The 18714-nt window shown below is 56.7% G+C and overlaps 5 protein-coding genes across 5 annotated transcripts; 4 read left to right on the plus strand and 1 right to left on the minus strand.

Moving 5' to 3' along the window:
• The first annotated feature begins 814 nt into the window (after nucleotides 1-814).
• B0H18DRAFT_136903 (uncharacterized protein) lies at nucleotides 815-1963 on the plus strand. The gene is made up of 4 exons (XM_048036809.1): nucleotides 815-1041; nucleotides 1106-1376; nucleotides 1434-1796; nucleotides 1848-1963. Exons 1-4 carry the CDS (start codon nucleotides 923-925, stop codon nucleotides 1929-1931), a joined length of 837 nt encoding a protein of 278 aa, XP_047886521.1. The 5' UTR covers nucleotides 815-922; the 3' UTR covers nucleotides 1932-1963.
• A 320-nt stretch (nucleotides 1964-2283) lies between these two features.
• On the plus strand, nucleotides 2284-5506 carry B0H18DRAFT_1097174 (amine oxidase catalytic domain-containing protein; the record flags this gene model as incomplete). Its single annotated transcript, XM_048032475.1, has 12 exons — nucleotides 2284-2394; nucleotides 2527-2997; nucleotides 3050-3253; nucleotides 3312-3520; nucleotides 3573-3684; nucleotides 3747-3833; nucleotides 3887-3990; nucleotides 4041-4177; nucleotides 4230-4355; nucleotides 4416-4723; nucleotides 4777-5042; nucleotides 5095-5506. 12 exons carry the CDS (start codon nucleotides 2284-2286, stop codon nucleotides 5366-5368), a joined length of 2409 nt encoding a protein of 802 aa, XP_047886522.1. The 3' UTR covers nucleotides 5369-5506.
• Nucleotides 5507-5735: 229 nt separating this feature from the next.
• On the plus strand, nucleotides 5736-6914 carry B0H18DRAFT_1045855 (RmlC-like cupin domain-containing protein). Its single transcript, XM_048030765.1, has 6 exons — nucleotides 5736-5832; nucleotides 5882-5992; nucleotides 6075-6128; nucleotides 6210-6298; nucleotides 6369-6458; nucleotides 6518-6914. Exons 2-6 carry the CDS (start codon nucleotides 5917-5919, stop codon nucleotides 6782-6784), a joined length of 576 nt encoding a protein of 191 aa, XP_047886523.1. The 5' UTR covers nucleotides 5736-5832; nucleotides 5882-5916; the 3' UTR covers nucleotides 6785-6914.
• Nucleotides 6915-7647: 733 nt separating this feature from the next.
• On the plus strand, nucleotides 7648-8888 carry B0H18DRAFT_137183 (uncharacterized protein). Its single transcript, XM_048036810.1, has 3 exons — nucleotides 7648-7748; nucleotides 7818-8062; nucleotides 8113-8888. Exons 2-3 carry the CDS (start codon nucleotides 7970-7972, stop codon nucleotides 8812-8814), a joined length of 795 nt encoding a protein of 264 aa, XP_047886524.1. The 5' UTR covers nucleotides 7648-7748; nucleotides 7818-7969; the 3' UTR covers nucleotides 8815-8888.
• A 1658-nt stretch (nucleotides 8889-10546) lies between these two features.
• Nucleotides 10547-15342, minus strand: B0H18DRAFT_1087835 (uncharacterized protein; the record flags this gene model as incomplete). The annotated part of the gene is made up of 13 exons (XM_048032209.1): nucleotides 10547-10633; nucleotides 10747-11292; nucleotides 11325-11848; nucleotides 11896-12131; nucleotides 12153-13112; nucleotides 13170-13385; nucleotides 13439-13698; nucleotides 13725-14219; nucleotides 14258-14582; nucleotides 14707-14843; nucleotides 14901-14995; nucleotides 15025-15103; nucleotides 15154-15342. 13 exons carry the CDS (start codon nucleotides 15340-15342, stop codon nucleotides 10547-10549), a joined length of 4149 nt encoding a protein of 1382 aa, XP_047886525.1.
• Between the last annotated feature and the right edge of the window lie 3372 nt (nucleotides 15343-18714).

The raw sequence follows: 18714 nt of genomic DNA on the forward strand, positions 1-18714 counted from the left end.
TCATGAGCATACATGGCAGTCGCGAGTTGGTCTCGAAGTTGTACTCGCGGAAGACAGCAACATAACACGATTCCGCGTTCGGACTGCCTGCGATCGAAGTGTAGTCACTTGAGCGTGACGGAAGGGCTCATGAGGTTAGCCAGCAGCCCACGTGCTGACTATAAGGTGCAAGAAAGCCGTTCGCGGTTTGGGGGACATCGTCGCGTTGTCGTCGCGGGACTCGATAGTGACGCAGCTCGACGCGTCTGTGGCTGCACCCCGGCAAGCGCCGAGTCTGCCTAGATCGGTGTTCACCGGCACCGTCACTTTGTACAGAACGGCAACAGTCCTTCAAGGCTTCAAGCTCTTCAAGCTTTGAACTTCTACGCTTGTATACCCTAACGTCACTGCATATGCTTGGACGACGAACTTCGATGTGTCCGCTCAGCTAAGCCTACCGTGCCCATCTTTGCACATTTCCACCCGTCGCCGGGTCCGACGCCTCTACTTACTCGCATCGCTCTCCCGAATGCCTATGTCTCCTTTGAGACTGTGTTTTGGTGGAAAAGCGGGACCCGCGAACACATGAGCGTCGCTGGCGAGACGGGAAAGGCACCAGTCCCTCAGACGTCGAGGAAAGGCATCAGTGGTCGTTACGGTACGTCGTTGACCTACTCGGTTCAATCTGGGCAATGCATCATTCAGATGCCGAAGTGGTCATCCATTCTTTTCTAGCATCGCGTTTTATCGCGTTTTTTGATGGCCAGCCGCTAGTGAAAGTCATGCACGCAATCACCTCGGTTTACATCCTGGTACGTCAAATACAAGTGTTTTCCGACTCACTCTACCCCAGTCTCTATGTACTCGCACACTGAAACACCCTAGCTTTCCCAGCGATTGCCCTCCTCGGCAACTTGCGTGTCCTCTTCGAAACTCACTTGGCATGACTATCGTGTGTGACGAGTCCCAGACGAACGACCCCTCCATGGCAGCTTCCCCGCGGAGGCCCCAGTCCTTAGCATTGATCTGTACACGCGCGATCCCAACATCAGGAGCTACGTCGTGAGGAATAGCGTTTGTATGTACGCGTGTACCATCTCACTCATAGACCCTTGTGATCTCGCAGGCCAGTCATATGTGCGGGTCGGCATCGTACACTCCTCCGCCTCCCCTGGCGCGCCTATAGCCTCACAAGTTTTGGCATCGAGCTCGTCCTTCAATCCCAGCACCCCTCCGTCAAGCAAGGTGACCATATCTACAACGGTGGTCTCCGAGCCCACCGAGTTCGACTCGGTCGTCTTTCGCGTCCCGTACTGCGTCCCGGAGGGCGTAGCAGGATTCACGCGATGAGTGGGTGTGTACATCAGCTTTCGAGCCCCTTTTTTCTTAAGGGAAATGTATGTTGTATGCTCTGCAGCACTCGGCGTGTCTAATGTATTCTCGCTGACGGTTAGATGCGCTGCTGCCTCCCTCCTCCTTGCTACGCAGATTCCTGCATCAACTTCCACAAACCCTCCCAAACGAAGGGCCCCACGCATGCTCCGCCCGCCGTGATGCTACGTTCACTAGATCGAAGCGACGCACTTGGGCGAGCTCGTTTGATAGAGCTGCCTTGTCGAAGACGAGGGGAGGACGGGTTTGGTCTACGTAACTTCCATACTCGTAAGAGGAACACTGGAATGCGTTTGCCACTGGCCATGCAATCCTGCCGCAGAAGATCGCCCCTGCGACTCTCGACCGCAATGAACGTGGGAGAAGAGTATGGGGAGACAGTACAGCGCTCATCGCGATCACCTCCACGGCGGATTGTTTATGAGGTGCGTATCTCTGACCGCGATACGAGTTCAGGTACTTACAAGCCGTGCCAGGCTCTGTGTAGTGCATGCTCTGCTGCCTCGTTGAACTCCATCTTCCGGATGATCGAAGTGCTATATGAGGGAGAAATTCATTGATTTTCTTCGACGACAATGGCTCGCATGTCCGGACAAGACTCAGCCATACTCACTCGAACGACGTCCAATTCTGTCTACGTTCAATTGACGCATTCTCTTATCAGGGGTCCGTACCGCACCGCAGACGCCGCAGAGGCTGGTCGTGTATCTAAGCGCCCAATGCTAATGCTAATTAGAGGGTGAGTAGACCAGCCCGTTTTTGCTTCTGACCATTGAGTCACACCAAGTTACTCACAGATAGCCCCCATCTGATAATTCGGCATCGCGGAAGGACGTCGATCTCGGCGTTCCTTGAAGCCGTACAAGTAGATACCCTCTGCGCTGTGTTCCCTCGCTCGCACCCCTGGACACGATGGCCAGCGCGGAATACCAGCCGCTCAAGAGCGATGAACCCGCCTTCGACCACCTGCAGCACTCCCCTGCACCCCGCAGCGTGTCGCGCTCTCGTCGCATCGCGATCTCCGTGTGCTTCGTCGTCTGCGCGGCGGCACTCTCGCTCCTGTACGCGTTCCCACCCTACTTCGAGCCTGCCGACACCTCCACCTCTTCCTCGTCTCCGTCTGCAGGTACGCTTCTCGACCATGGCGAGCTGAAGCAGTGCGCCGCGAGCGGCCCACCCCCCGCCTCGCCCCCTGCGCCCGTCAACCTCTGGGCCTCCCTCACCGTCCCGGAGACGACCGCAATTGCCGATTGGCTCGACGCCCCTCCACGCGCACTCAACCTCACCCCCGGCACGTCTGCGCACATCTCCGACAACTACATCTACCACATCGGCGCATGGCGCCCCGCCAAGGCCGACGCGCTCGCGTACCTCACGGACCCGAAGGGCACCGCGCCTCCCGACCGCTACGCGCGGGTGACGATCCACCACGGCGCAGCGGAGGCCCCGAAGGTGCAGGACTACCTGGTGGGCCCGCTGCCGGTGAGCAGCGAGACGGGCATGCGCCCCCTGACGGAGGTCTACCACCGGCCAGAGGTGCCGTACAACGCGCGCGGGTACACGACCCTCGCGGAGATCCAGCCGATCCTGATCGACGTGATGCCCAAGATGGCGGAGGCGACTCAGGTGCGTGCGCTTGCTGTTCCATGGTCTTCGTGTTTGACGGAGGCATATGCAGGAACTGTTCGGTGGAGTCGCGCTTGGCCTCGCGAACGACACCCTTGTCGGAGGCGCAACGGGCCCGCTGAGCTTCGACGGCTCGTTCCGGCGGGGCTGGATCAACTGGCGGCGAAACGTCCCTGGGCTATACCTCCACCCCGTCGGCTTCTTCCTCTACGTCGATATGACGGGGACGGATCCCAAGGAATGGGAGCTCCTCAAGGTGAATTTTACCTCGAGCAATGCATTCTCTGAAGCACACGGGCTGACGCGCGGTGCAGATCGTATACAACCACCAAGTGTTCGAGTCCGTGGACGACTTCATGGACGCGTTCCGGAACGGGACGCTCAAGCGCCTCCCCGCGCGCCCGGACAGCCACGATGTCGATTGGACGACGCGCAAGCGACCCGACAGCCCCCGCCGCGACCTCGACCACCTCCCCGGGCCGCGGTCGGTGTCGTTCGCGGGGTTGCGCTTCCGGGTGGACAGGTGTGTGTGCGTGGCGTTGGGTCCGCGCGTATCATGCTGAACGCGCCGACAGCAAGACGCAGTACGTGAGCTGGATGGGCTGGGGGATGTACCTCGGCTTCGACCGCGACATGGGCCTCAGCCTGTGGGACATCAAGTTCCGCGGCGAGCGCGTCATCTACGAGGTGCGCCTTTCGCTGATGTGCTCGGGGGTGTGGGTGTATACTGAGAGAGGAGACGGGTTTAGCTCGCGCCCCAGGAGGCTATCGCCCAGTATGCGGGCAACGACCCGATGCAGAGCACAACGGCTTGGCTGGACAGGTTCTTTGGTATGGTGAGTCTGCGTCGTGGCCTGACGAGTACGGCGGAGTGCTAAGGGGTGCGTAGGGCGGCTCCGTACGTGACATGCTCCCTGGGTATGACTGCCCGCATGAGGCAGTGTTCCTCCCCGCGACGACTACCAGCTTCGCGGGCTCCATCACGCGCGAGAGGTGTGTTGCTTGCTGAAACTCATGCAGCTCATCTGACTCGTGCACTTCAGGGCTATCTGCATCTTCGAGCACGACTCAGCGCGCCCGATCACACGCCATATGGGCTACTCGGAGGCGGAGTTCGGCGCTGTGCGTGGGTACAACCTCGTCGTGCGCTCCATCTCGACCGTGGGCAACTACGACTACTGTGAGCCATGCATGTGGTATGCGATTTGAACTAGGACTGACATGCTGCACAGTATTCGACTACATCTTCCACCTCGACGGGACGATCGAGGTGCGCTTGTCTGCCTCGGGCTACCTGCAAGGTGGCTTCTGGGAGCCTAGTCAAGAGGGTTACGGTACCGCCATCCGGGACACGACCAGTGCGCCTCTCAACGCATCCATCGTGCCACCCGACTGACTTCTGCATCTCACCTTGACAGTGGGCTCGCTGCATGACCACGTGATCAACTACAAGGTCGACCTGGACGTCGCGGGCGAGAGGAATTCGCTCCTGTTCACGCACACGCACCAAGAGGAGATCGAGCAGCCGTGGTTCGAGGACGACTGGGGGAGCACGGTGCTGCAGCAAAAGATCACGCGGACGTTCGTCGAGAACGAGGACGACGCGCTGTTGAAGTTCCCGTACAACTTCCAGGGCGGGTACTCGCTCGTCAACCGCGACGAAAAGAACAAGTGGGGTATCCCGCGCGGGTATGCGATCCATCCGGGATATAACCCCGTCTACAACGTGCGTGCACTCCGCTCGTGAGCAGCACCAGATTCCTGACGCGCGCACTACAGACGGTCGTGGGCTCGAAGCGCCTGCTGGAGAACGCGAACTGGGCGCGGTACAACCTCGCGGTGAGCAAGCGGAAGGAGACGGAGCCGACGAGCAGCAGCATGTGGAACCAGAACCTGCCCGGCGACCCGATGGTCAACTTCCACAAGTTCTTCGATGGCGAGAACATCACGCAGGAGGACCTCGTCGCGTGGGTGAACGTCGGCACGCACCATCTCCCGCAGGCGGAGGACTCGCCGAACACGCGGACGAATCTTGCCGCGTCCAGGTGCGTCCTTCCGCCGCACTAGTTGCTGCTCCGTGTGCTGACGTCGCGGCAGCTTCTTCATCACGCCGCTGAACTACTTCGACTTTGACGTGTCGATGGAGAGCTCGAACGCGATCCTGCTCGCGCCGCCGAAGACCCCAGGCGACGCGTGGGGCTACGACGACTTCGGCGTGAAGGACGCGAACTGCGTGCCGGGCCCGGTGCCGCCATTTGAGTACAGGGGCGTGCAGGCGTTCTCGCTCGACGGGAAGCTCGCGCCGCCGGAGAGCGCGGACGAGATGCGGAAGGGCGCGGAGATGTATCATCGCATCAAGCTGGAGCTGTAGAGCGGGCACAGTACGAGCTGATGAAACAAATGAGGTTGTACTTTCTATATGTTCTGATTACTGTCACGCGTTGGGTCTTCCTGGAGCGGCGGGATGAGCATGCTCGCGCGAGTGTATATAGTACACTTTCGAACCCAGGGCCACGCGATGCATGCGTGATCACCAGTGTGACGGCTTCCGCTCGTGCTGGTCTCTTCAGCAAGCCCATGTCGTTGGTCCATGCCACTTAGGTTAACGGTAAATGAGGGGGTGTGGGCAGGGCAGCAGCGTGAATTGAACGACTTGTGGCGATTGTAAGGTGTCATTTGGCAAGGAGGAAGAGCTTCAAACAGGATTGTGATCCAACCACGCGCACGCGGTGGCGCTCATCACAGCAAGTGCTAGTGAGACGCCAAGTTTTCACTTGAAGGAACGTCGAACTCGTCCACTGCAGGATCTCTTAGTCCCTCAGTTGTGGCTTCCCTGTGGGTATATGTTGATTCTGACAACGAAGAGGCGTAACAATTGCTATAGGACTGTGACTGGATACTGGCCCAATTACTGTCATCATGAGCCCTCCTCTTTATCCGATCCCGAACTCGACTGTCATACCTGAGCTACGCCTGCAGAAGCACCCAGAGGGTGGTACGTAACGCACACCTCCCTTGTTGCATTGCATTCACATTGGACTTGATTGGATGCCTGTTGTCGCACACGACATCCTCAGGTTACTTCGCCGAGACAGACCGCCAGTCTGAGACTGTGCCCTCTCCGTTTGTTGGTAAGAGTGCAGTTTCCAGCATCTGCAGAGAACGCTCATGGAACGCTATGCCATCATGCGCTGGTACGGTCCACGTTGTAGGAGGCGCGCCGCGCTCACTCGCCACCACCATCTACTATCTCCTAACGCCCGACGAGAAGAATGGTGTTTTCCACATGAACAAGTCGGCGGTATGAATCACTCCTATCCAATAGTCCCTCTTGGGTCTACAGAGCAGTTTACTAACTCTTATGTCGTCAGACTATGCACGTTCTACACCAAGGACGCGCAGAATACGTCCTCATAACTCCCCCTGCAACGCCCGGCAGCCCGCCCAAGCTGGAGAAGAAGGTACGCACACTATCTTGTCGATCCCCTGTACAGTATTTCCTATCGTCCATTGTGTCCAGGTTATGGGCCCGAACCTTCAAGCGGGCGAGGTCCTCCAACTACTCGTTCCCTCCGGGATCTGGAAGATGTCTCGCCTCCTACCCGACGACCTGTCTGCCGCCGCCGACCCCGAGAAGAGAGACCGCGTAGGCTGTCTGATCACGGAGGTCGTCTTTCCCGGATTCGCTTGGGAAGACCACGCGTTCTTGACGCGGACGGAGCTCGAGAAGCTATACGGAGGCTCGGGAGAAAGTAAAGAATGGGCTGCGTATGTGAAGAACGGATGAGCTTTCTCGTCAATCTCCCGTGATCTGCTGTGTTATGTGTAACAAGGGCACGAAATCTAGCCTCTCATTTGTTGGTTGGCAGTCACTGGACAAGTTGTGTACAGGTGTGTGCCCAATTCGGCTCAACCACGGTGCACGTCGACTCCAAGGCAACAACCGTCACCGGGTTAGGTGCCTCGACTTGAATCCAAACGTTAACGTACGAACAACGTCAAATTCGACCTCTGCTTGGTTTCATGATTGAGGTACGTCTGACTACAATCGTAGCTTTTGTCTTCATAATGACAATTACCTTCGTCAGCGTCAAGCCACAATTATGGCATGACAGATCGATGACCCTGTACAATTGCAATCAGTCTCAGCGATTGCTACCGAGGTACAGCGAGACAAAAGGTATCCAATGCGCGATTGTAGTACGTGTTGCTGCGAGTTACACGGGATGGAACACCACGTTTCGTGACTCGTGCCATCAGAGACCATCCCACGGTATATAAGGCCAGGGGCAACCGAGCAGTAGACTTATCGTCTCCCCGTTCCCTCTCTGCCACAGCTATAATTCAGCAAGGAATGCTGCACAAGCTAACCAACAGGTGAGTATATGCCATCTCTTGTGCTCGATGTCTCAGGAAGCCTTAACGCATAATCTGTTCTAGTGAATGTCTATATCTCTGTCGAAACCAGATATTCTTCCATGCTACGACGCATGTCCCAAATCTCGTATGTTACCAGTCCTCTGGCTCTCATTCAGGATGCTCACTCCACCATCGCAGCTTCAGTTCCGGAGGGAGCGTCGGCCACTGTATAAAGATGTACACTACTCCAGAGCCGGGCATGGTTCGCCAGCTTCGCGTACGTACATTCAAGATACAATCAACCCACACGGCTCGGGAAATCCAGGGCAAATTATGCGCCTGTACCGAATGGAGCGGCTACAAGGGCGGGAGCGCGGTGCTTCACCTTCCAGGTCTCTTCCGCGAGCAGTCGTTGCCGCACAGAGCTAAAGGACTTCGGTTCCCTGCTGAAGCACGCAAAGCAGGTACACCTCAAAGCTGCGGTCCGCAAGTGCTCCAAATGTGGTCGCGGTCTTTCCCGGTCTGAAGCTCTCACTCGCCACGAGTGTATGCAGTCGGAGGGTGCCGAGGCATCAGACAAAAGAAGTGCGGCCAGCGGCGTCTTCCATTGACAATGGCTCGTTCACGCCAGCTGCACGATCGCCCGCCGCTGAGCAACTTCAGGCATCCCGTCGAGCGGAAGTGCCGCAACCTCGTTTGTTCACTGGCGAGTCGATTTTCTCGATGTACGATTCCTCAGGCTCAGCTCCCGCTCAGAGTGCGCAGCGCTGCTTCACGCTCTTTGCATCGCTCGCCACCGCAGACGCTTTCAGCGGACGTGAGGGTTCCCTCGCGGCGCACTATCCCGCCCCCATCGATGCTCGCATCATGGCCGACGTATCCTCGGGCCATGTATCCACCTCTGCAAGCGTGCATATCAATAGTGCTGCGCGCACAATGGCGGGGTACGGGACACAGAATCGCCGTTGCGTTGAACGAGCTCGCTGCAGTCGCCCTATCGCAGACATCGCGCGCCTGGTCACCCCAGGCTCAATCCCCGGGGCGTCCAATCCCTTCGATGTAGTCACGCGGCCGACATCACTCACCTCCTGCTTTTTGCGAGCGCCCGAAGAGTTATGGTCACTGTCTTTAACAATCTGCGCGCGTCGCTCTCCTCTGCAACGCAAGGGGCTACATGACGGAGGCAGCGACTCGAATCAGCAAGCTGCGTACGGGGACCAGGCTCCGGGCAACGTGAGCGAGATGAGGATGAGCGGCGATGATGTACAACACAGCGTCCGCGGAGCTCTCAAATGCGAAGACGGGCCCGGCGGAAGCCTGAGGGTCAGCAGCGAAGACACAGTCGAACGTCATGTACTAGGAACCGCACAACTCAATACGAACCTCCGAGTCCAGTCGCACTGCCAACCGTTGGTCACACGAGCACTTCGACGCAGGCCACGACGGTGCGCCCGCTGAGGCAAATCCGTCCGCCTCGCCGTGCTTCACACGTATACTCGGGCTGCGACGTCGGAACACTACCTTCATACACAACCCTTCAACTATGCGTATCCTAGCCATTATGGCGCAGTACTCGAGGCTGCAACAAACGTTCGTAAGCCGCGCATCAAGCAGGCCGCATACGTCTACCGAACTGGCGGTCACATACACAGTACGCGGGCTGCCAGGGATGGAGGCGGCGGGGATCATCCCGCCTCAGGAAAGCAACTGTGTGGGCCCGGGCCCTGCAGGGTACCAAGTGACACCTCTTCACTCGTTGCCTGCAGGGCCTCTCGAGTCTCGTTACAGCATCCACAGTGACCCGGGCCGTCCTCTGTAACATTTAGTGATGCCCCCGCAGCGGCAATGCGTCGTCCAGCGATACCGTAGACGCGTACATGAGAACGAGAGCCTGAGACCAACCTGAGACACTGGCATATAGGAACGTCATCTTCAGTGACGAGTCAAGCAATCAAAGTCGCCAGTAGACATTCGCAGTCATCGTCGGACGAGTTTTCACCTGTTCCGCCGACTGCTGTGTACGGAGGGCGGCCGCTCCGCTGGGGGTGGACATGGTGTGCGTGCAGGACGTCGTGCTGAGCGAACGGCGACCGTCGCGGCGTGGTGAACGAGCCTCGGCGAGCGCCGAGCTTCAGCCACAGACGCGTTTGCATCCGACGCACTACTAAATGGAATACCCTCCTCCTCCTCCTCCTCCTCCTCCTCAACTATCTCTCCCAACTTCGAGTTCACATAGGCGGGGCACATCGAGGATTGGTTGGCGCAGTATCGATGTGCAGCTGAATTCACAAGTACCGAGTCCCACACTCAGTGCGTAAACTCATTTCCTCAACGGTGGTACACAAAATACATGTCTATGCAACAATATGCTACTATGACTTAATGGGGTTCCAACTCCCCGTACTACAGCGGGTAATCTGGAGACGACTTGTCGACTGCCAGACCCAGCGCCCACAGGCGCAACGCTCCACCAAAAGAAACCCCCTATCTCTCCCAACTTGCTCTCCGCTTCCGACCCTCTGGAGCCACAGTTCTTAGATGCTACTTGCGTGGCTTCACAGGCCCGGTGAGTCTCACTTATAGCACAGATGCGTATGTACCCTGGCTGCGAACTAGTGCAGGAAATTGCTTACTACGGTTTCAAGTATATTGCCGCTGAGCACGAGATGATGGTTTCTGGTGAGCACCAAAGTTCTCATTTGACTCGGTGCATGGTGCAGCCAGACCGAATTCGTTATGTAGATGCTACTCGCGATGCCGTTGCTCTGAGCGTACAGGATATACAATGCAACTGAACAGTCTGGTGGCCCCAATAATCAAACGGTACGACATCCTGCGTGTCAAACCCTCGTCTCTGCTCACTCAACTGAAGCGCTCAGCTCTCATCTGTCACAAGATTACTTACTTCCCGACGTCCGCGTCGTTGGTTGGTCGCCGCGGGCTATTCCGGCGGTGCGAAGGTCGCTGGCATAGACGCGGACCTTGTCATCGGAAGTACGTAGGAGGAGACGGATGATTTCACGGTACTGCTCGGCCCTCGGTCGCGTTTGGGTGGTGTCTTAGGCATTGTATCGGTATAACAGTACAGTATCTATCTAACGACAGACTAGATGCTAGCAAAGATGTGCGACAGACATGGGCTGAATCTCGCAACGACACGGTCATATACGGTCATACATTCGATAGCTCGTTAAGGTCGCCCGTCGTACTCCAGCACGTCATCCGTCTCCAGCTGCTGCCTGCATCCTCTTACTCCTCCTCCAGTACTCCTAACTTCCTTATCGCCTGTTCTGCTGCAGCAAACCGGACCTCCTCCTCACTCGCCCTGCCGCGATATCCCTGTGTGACCTTCAAGAGCTCCTCTCCGTTCATGAGCACAGCGCAACTGACATTTCCCTCCGTCGGCTCCACAGCTAGCTCGACCGTCTGCTGCGGTTTCTGCTGGGCGGCCCAGATCTTCAAGCGCGAGACGGGGTGCAGCACGTCCATCTCGTCACGCACGACGATGCGTTCTAGAACGTCCATGATGCCGAGGGCGCCCAGCACATTGCGCGCCGCCGTGAAATCACCTTCGGAGTCGAGGAACACGGCGCCGAGCAAGCTCTCGATCATGTCGCTGAGGAACTTCGGAGCCTGTAACCTGGTGAGTGCCGCCCAGGGGTATATGGTCTTTTGCTTGAGAGCTTTCTCAATTTCAGGACCAATCTCCTCGAACCGCAGAAAGGCGGAACTCTCCGGCATGCGGTGACTGGAGTACAGAAGATACTGCCAGAGGTAGATCCTCTGCTCCTCGGTACCGACAATCAGGCCGCTCGTCGGCGACCACGAGGGGCTCAGCGATTCGCAAGTGGTGAACGTCTTGAGACAGAAGTATGCCAGGAAGTGCGAGTTGACGAGAGCCTCTTTGTGCCGATGCATGTGCACGGGCTTGTAGTCCTCCCCTCGGCATGATAGAGCATGTCAGTGACAATCATGTCCAATACACAATCTCCGAGGAACTCCAATCGTTCGTAGGACATGGTCGCCGAGTTGCTGTTATAGCTCGCATGGGTCAGAGCTTGTACGAGTAAGGCTTTACGTTTGAAACCGTAACCGATCATGCGTTCAACGAGGCTGAGCCGGGGAGGAGGTACGTCGAGTTCTTCATGTCTTCTCAGTACATCGTTGATGTTGGTCGTAAGCTTCTTCCATGATAACCCCAGCCCGAATGTCGCTACGCATTCCACTGCAAGGTCGAAGCCTCCGTGCTCGTACGCGGCGCCAATCAATGCCTCTACGACGTCCGCGAGCACCTTCGTTGACAATTCCTGCGTCTGCTTCTTTTTCCTTTTCTTACCTTCGTCCTTCGTCCCCTCTTCAGCGCGCTTCATCTCAGACTCAGGCTCTGGTTCCTCGACGACAGAATCCAACAGGTAGCGAGGCTTCCACTTCCTCGGTACAAACCGGTCTCGAATGATCCACTTGTGTAGGCCTTTCTCGATAGCTGCTTTGGCTAGCTGCCGTTGGACACGGCGTGATCCTTTCGCCTAGAGAGGTAACCTTCGGGCCAAGAGGGATGGTCAGCGAAGAGCTGTGTGCTTGTCAAGCACTTCAGAACACAGTCTCCGAGCATTTCGAGTCGCTGATAGTCGCGTGGTTGCTCGTTGTCCATCATCTCTTGAGCAACGGGAGCCGTGATAGCGATGCGGAGGAGATCGAAGGCAACTTTGGAAACTGTGTCCGCTGGCAACAGCTCATCGCGAAGCGACACGACGGTAAGGGCATTCGACATCCACCTAAGGATCGAAGGAAGATACATGGCGTATTGTAGATCTTCCTTCGATACAAGCTCGACGGTCGTATACTTGGGCAGAAGGTAGATTGCCTCCTCGCGGCCTAGTCCAGCTGTGTCCGAAGCCAACGGCGCAAGGAAGTTCGCTCGCTGAGGGAACTCCTTGACCTGAAGCAAGGGATGCGTGGTAGTCGCGTCGGGGAAGCCATCGTATCTCTCCCGCAGCTTGTCCTCGTCTTCGGCACTCAGCGGACCATTGAACCAACGCACGAATTGAAGGGGCTTGCCGAACTTCTCGTTCGGCCGAATGAGTGCCAGATCTGTCGGCAGGCCGTACTGCTGGCGCAGCATATCCGCGTTTGCCCTCGTGTTTGTCTCCAGACGAACGTCGGCCCCGCGGTCGATCCGCTCTTGCATCCACTTTCGCCGGTCCTCCCAGGAGTGCTCATCTGGGCCCTCCTCTGCAGGCAGGAACAAGTAGGCAAAGGCGCGATCGTCCGGCTTCATGCGCGCGAAGTATAGGGTCGAGAACATCCGATGGCTATAGGTACGAGCGCGCTCAAGGTAGGCCTTACCCTGGTCCACCTTGCCCATCGGACGCACCGAGACATGAGTGGCACCCGTACCTGGGATGTATATCGTCGGCATCTCCTCCTTAGCGAATGGGGGCAGCGGGTTCGGCGTCAGCATGGTCAGAGCCGGCAAGCCATCGATGATCATTTCGGCCTTCCACCACGTCTCCTCATTCGCCTTCAGCGCCCAAGGATCCATCTGGCTGGACACCTTCTCGGTGCCAGCGCGCTTCTCAATAGCAAGAAGCAACTCCTTGACTTCCCCTTCGTTAGACTCGATTGCACTTATCAAAGGCTGGAGATGGTCGTTGAGGAGCTTGGCATCGTGCAGCGCGACGTAGGCATTGAAAGCCGCATGTTTTTGTGCCAGCCGCTTCGATCTATGTTCTCGTGGTGTGGAGAACTTCCTAAGACTGAGAAGGATGTATATTCAGCGACGAACGGTAGTATGAACCAACTGGTGGACTCACTGAGCCGGAAGGCATCGCGGAAGCGTGACGGTAGCACCCCAAGGCCCCTGATATAGCGGCACATCCTTGAGACGGCCCTGCGGCAAATGCCATCCTTCAGGATAGTCGGGTGGATCGAGGTCATAAAGCGCGAGCTGTCCGTCATACGCCACATTGGACAGAACAGCAGCGAAGTGATTGAGATGGCTCGTCGCAGAATCGAGCGTAAGGACAGCGCTGTAATGACGATAGTCAGCGAGCATGCAGCGTATATAGTGACGGAAACATACCCAGTAGATCCAACGCGGTACGTGCGCTCGTCCAGATCGTCGTCGTCTTCAAAGTTTTCCGGAGCCACCATGGTCAGGTCCGTGTCAAGAGCCGTCATCTGTTCCTCGACGTCAATCCACTTCTGGATATCCTGCTCGTTTCGCGAGTCTTGCTCCAACATCATGATGAAGCTACTCCTTTGCCTCCTAGCTCTTCCTCGGCTTTGTACCCAAGAGACCATGTTTGTAGGAGCATCAAAGCAAACGACGCAATTGCATGCCTGGATGTCGATCCTTCCTCTGCGACGGAGGTGGACACAAGCAAGTCCTTTTTACCTTCACGAAGCTCCTGTAGCGTGTTTGCCTGCGACTCCTTCACGATCTCTGGATCTTGGGTGATGTCGAGGGAGGATTTGTATCCAGAATTCGACGAACTTCCTAGTAGACAGCCGATGCGGAAGAGCTGTGCAGTCTCTGGGAGTCGGGACAGCACTTCCGCTAGGGCAATCACCGTGTTTCGCCTCTTCACAAAGATGAGGCCGCTGTACGTCTCACCCGCGGGCCGAAAATCCTTCTTCTCTGCGACCAAGCACGCGATCAGCGCTCGGACCTTCGGTGTGAGCGTATGCTGGATCGCGTCTGGATCCGTATAAATGGGGACGAGGTTCACTTTGTCGAGGTTGTCGAGCAGGTAGCGGAAGCTTTCGCTCGAGGCTCGCCAGCTAGTTGTAATGTTGTTGTGGGGGTTCGCGGCGCGGCGGGCGTGCTCGATGACCTTGACGATGTACCAGTCTGCTGCCCACTCTCCAAGTCCATGCATATCTCCCCGGCGGCCCTGACGAAGTCCCTGAGACTCTGATGCGTGAAGGTGTCTGCCTTGTGAATGGTCTCCGACAGCCTCTGGTCGATGCGTTGCCGTTCATCGGCTGATTGCGCTCGCGCCAGCTGACCGCGCAAAGATTTCACGTGCGGATCATTCTCGATATCGAGCGAGTCGACGACTGTTCTGAGCGAGAGTATGTTCTGAGATGGTAGTGTATCCCAATCGTATGACGGCGAGTGATAGAGGATGCGTGTGGGGTCTGGCCTGTGAACACATTGATCGAGCTCCTCTTGATGCGTGTGCGATGAGCAGATGGTGCTGTCGAGGTTGCGTTCGATATTGCTAAAGGAAACGAGGGTTATTATCTCAAATGTGCAGTGATGGACGTCAGAGCATACAATGCGGCTTGGGATTCATGCCAGGTGTAGCTGTCAGTCCAAGCACCACGGGACGAACCCGGTCATACGGTCCAGAATCCGGACCGCGTTTGTCCAGGGAGAAATAGAAGTCCTTCATGATCATGTTGTACGGATCCTTACCGATCGCATGGTGGGCCTCGTCATAGACAAGGAGACCTATGTCGATGCCCAGGTCAACATAACCCTGGACATACAAATCTTGAGTCAGAACTCTACACCGCGAAGTACACCATGCACGTACATGTCTGAGTGCGTCTAGCAGGACCTGTGGCGTAGAGACGATGATTCTATGAGACTCAAGGACACGTCGCCAAAGTGCTTGATCCTTCCATTGGTCTGGGTTCGATGCACCAGAGATCATGCACACAGGAACCGGGACGGCTTGCAAATGACATTGAATTGTTGTTTCAGCAGTCCCACAGTAGGTGCAAGGAACCAGGACACCTAACAGAGCGGTCTATGTCAGTGAGCCTGCGGACGAGGTGACGAATCACCTTCCGTGGTTCCCGCTCTGCTTCATGCTTCATGCGCAGGACAGCGATGTGAGTTTTGCCTGATCCCGTACCTAGCGCTATGATGATGTTGGATCGCAAGCTCGCTTCAAGGAGTTCTTGTTGGTAGCCCCTCGTGTGGAAAGCAGTTGCGTCGGCATTAGCGACTTCCGGACTCGGTATGTCGCCCATACTACTCAGCAGTGAGGCGGGTCCTAGAGGTTCATGATGTTAGAATATGGTACTGAGAATATCGACGCACGAAACACGAAGCACGACGAACGACCAAGGATCGAGACGGGGTGGTGCGATCTCGATCGCACTCCCGTGCTATTCCTGTGAACGTTCGCAAAGAAAATCGACTTACTGCACGCGGTACTACACGCGCCTTACTCACCCGAGCAGAAGGCAACGAATAACGGTCTCGCCTTTCGAGAGAGGCTGAAGGGGAAGAGGAAGGCGAGCTACGGCGTGACGGCGGTGACCTGTTTCTGTTATGCGTCGAAGCGAGCACTTGTCATCGACCAGCTCAACCTGAACGGTCCTGCGAACAATCAGATAGACGCCATTCACCGTGTGTACTTACAAAGGTCGCGTGCCGCGTTCGAAGTTGGACGCAGAAGGACGTAAACGCGTCTGTGGCCGAAACTCGGCTCTTGCCGACTGAGCGACTCGCCAACGACTTCCGCCTCTGGCACTGCGACGAGTGCAGCCACGCCGCGGGCGGTACACGCAGCGACGAGGGATAGAGCGGGCCCTGCCACGAACCCAGCGACAATGTGACGGCGTGAAGACCCTATGAGATGAGATCCATGTCTGGTGATCGTAAGCCTCATACACGCCATCCAGTCCAGTAAATGTCGCGCTCACCTCAACTACGCCCTACCGCCCTCGTCGCGGTTCATGTGGAAGAGGAAGCAGCATCGGCTGGCAGTGGTGGCGCAGGTCAGCCATGTTGAAGTTTTTGAATACAACGAGACTGACCAGTGTCAGCTGGCAGGGACCTCTACTCGAGCTACGCCGCTGGGCCCTCGATTCACGTGCATTGAACAGCGTACCGGTGCATACCGTCGACGAGCGAAGCACAGCAGTAGCCGTCTCGGTTGTGCCCGGGCTGCCAAATGAAGAGGTGGGGGTCCATGTTCTACGGCTCGATATACGTGTAGTTGTATGCTCTGGAGGACGTAGACTTAGAGAGCTGTGAGCCTCCCGTAGTCATGGTACGCGTCTCCAACGTTGGCCGTACCGCAAGCCCGCTTTCAGTCTGCTGGCAGCAAGATCAGACGCAGTCAAGTGTAAGTAGTAGCCACTCACCGACTATCGGTTCTCCGAAGCGTCGCGCGCGGTCTGACATCCCGGGGTTTTGAGCATCCCTCGACTTGCATTGTGCCCTATATGCGGCCTGAGAGCGAGAATGCGCCTTGAGTCGCATACATATTTCGCGGATGGGTTGATCGAAGGACGCCGCGATGCAGGACCTCTTGATGCGGGGTTGAGCCAGGCTACAACGCCTATTGCCTTGAGTTCGGAGCCACCGGCCTATCGCTGCAGGAAAGTTGAGGGCGTGAATTGGAGGCTTCGCAGCCCAGGTGGCGAAGCCAGCACTGACTACAAGAGGACGCTGAGATTTCCCGCAAACCACCTCGCACGGAATCGAAGCGTGCATCGTCGCGAGCCCCGCCACAGGAACAAATGCCGGTGCGCGAGCGGACATGTACCTGGGCTGCCTATGACTGCGAGAGAGCCTTCTCCAGCGCATTTGGCAGTAAGACAAAAAGTGCTAGATAATCTGTTTGCATGAGATACTTCAATCCGACGGATAAATTTGGAGGAGGAAATGCGTACAGTAGTATGTGTCCGCGCGCCTCGTTCGCACAATCCCGGCAGGCTTAAGCGCAGCATATACGGCGGCGTGAAAGATTATAGGGAACGACGTAGATGGTCCAGATATCGTGGATCTGAGACACATCGCTGGGCCGAGTAAAAGTTGTTCTCGCCTGGACGAGGCACCACTTCACTACCCGTGTCATCGTTCATGCAGAGGACGACGAGTTCCTGTCTGTTAGCAAAGGCGAAGGTAAGCCATGACAAAGCCTTCGTGCAGGAATATGACGAGACTGACAGACGGAAGCCGGTCCCAATGCTGACTCGCAAGGTTGGGATGGCAGAAAGGGACCGTGACTGCCCTGGGCAAGTCGGTTTGTTAGAGATACGGGACGGGGACCCGCCGTGCGGACGGCATGAGGGAGGAGCGGAGCGTGACCACGTTGCAGTATCCAGAAGGTAAAGCTCCGTATTCTCGTTCCAAGGTAGTGAGTTGAGACCTCTATGTCTCAAGGTGCGAGATTCGGACGTTGGCTGTATCTGGGCCTAGTTCGTTCACCAAATACGATGCAAGGTCAGATGCAGTAGAATCTGAATGAATGATTACTCACCAGACCAGTAATGTTACCGCGACATGGGTCTCGCATCCAGATAGTACGGCGGTGAGCACACTCTGCTTTGCATGAACCCCGGTTTGCATGTTCCCGTATACGCTCGAGGGGCGTAAGCAGAAGCATTGACATGTCTTCACACCTCGGAGATAGAATCGGGCGAAGGGTATCATGGCGCGAGGCCTGTTGGCACAGTGGTCTAGGAGTTTGAAATTGGCCGCGACAGACATTGCCCAAGGAGCCCCGAGCCTATATCGTAAGGTCTGAGATCTGAAAGCCTGTGCAAGCAGACTTTGTCAGCACACAAAAATGGTGGAAAGCCTGTGAGCACGTCGGAGGAACCTGCTACTGTAGGCTGGCACCGTGACTGCGAGCAGCCAGCGCCGGCACGCACACGTACCCAAGCCGCTCAGGCTGACAGAAGGTTCAGTTCAGTACACAAATGAAGCATAGTTTTGAGCAGCGTGAGACGGCTGGGATGCCACAGATGTGACTGGCGACGGTGGTGTATGCTGGATAGGTCGCGTCGCGCGAACGCGTCTGTGGCTGAAGCTCGGGTCTTGCCGATGCTCTCACTGAGCGACTTGCCACCCAGCTCGCACCGGCCGTCGTACGACCTAGTCATTCGCTGGGATCCCTGACCTTAGCAAACCTGTGCTAGAGACCACCATACTGGCGGATTTGGACGCAGCGCCGCCTGTCCCTTACAGGCAACGCGCCGTGCTTCGGCTCGGAGAGCGGTGTTGTTGGATGGAGAGGATCATATCGACAGCGCACCCATTCGCAGATGTTCCGTACATCTACATTGTAAGTCGTGTTTATTCTGTCAGTTCGTTTCCGTTGCATATTTATGCGACAATGCCTGCGACGCTGTGTACACAGCGTCGTGCTCGTTCGCGCTAACACCGCCCGCATACATGGTATCCCATTCCAACGGATTGTCTGTATATAACAACCTTGTACGCGCGATTCTGATCTCTTCCGTCAACGTCATCGCTAACATCTCGCTGGCAAGAATATACAGGCCGATTCAACTCGCTATCCCGTGAGCCCCCACTCATGTGCGAATATCTGCGACGGTCCACACGCAACATTGTACCAAGTCGCGCTGACGTCGCCCGCTTACCCC

The sequence above is a fragment of the Fomitopsis serialis genome (assembly GCF_022376445.1).
Source record: "Fomitopsis serialis strain Sig1Antser10 chromosome Unknown B0H18scaffold_162, whole genome shotgun sequence".
NCBI classification, from domain to species: domain Eukaryota; kingdom Fungi; phylum Basidiomycota; class Agaricomycetes; order Polyporales; family Fomitopsidaceae; genus Fomitopsis; species Fomitopsis serialis.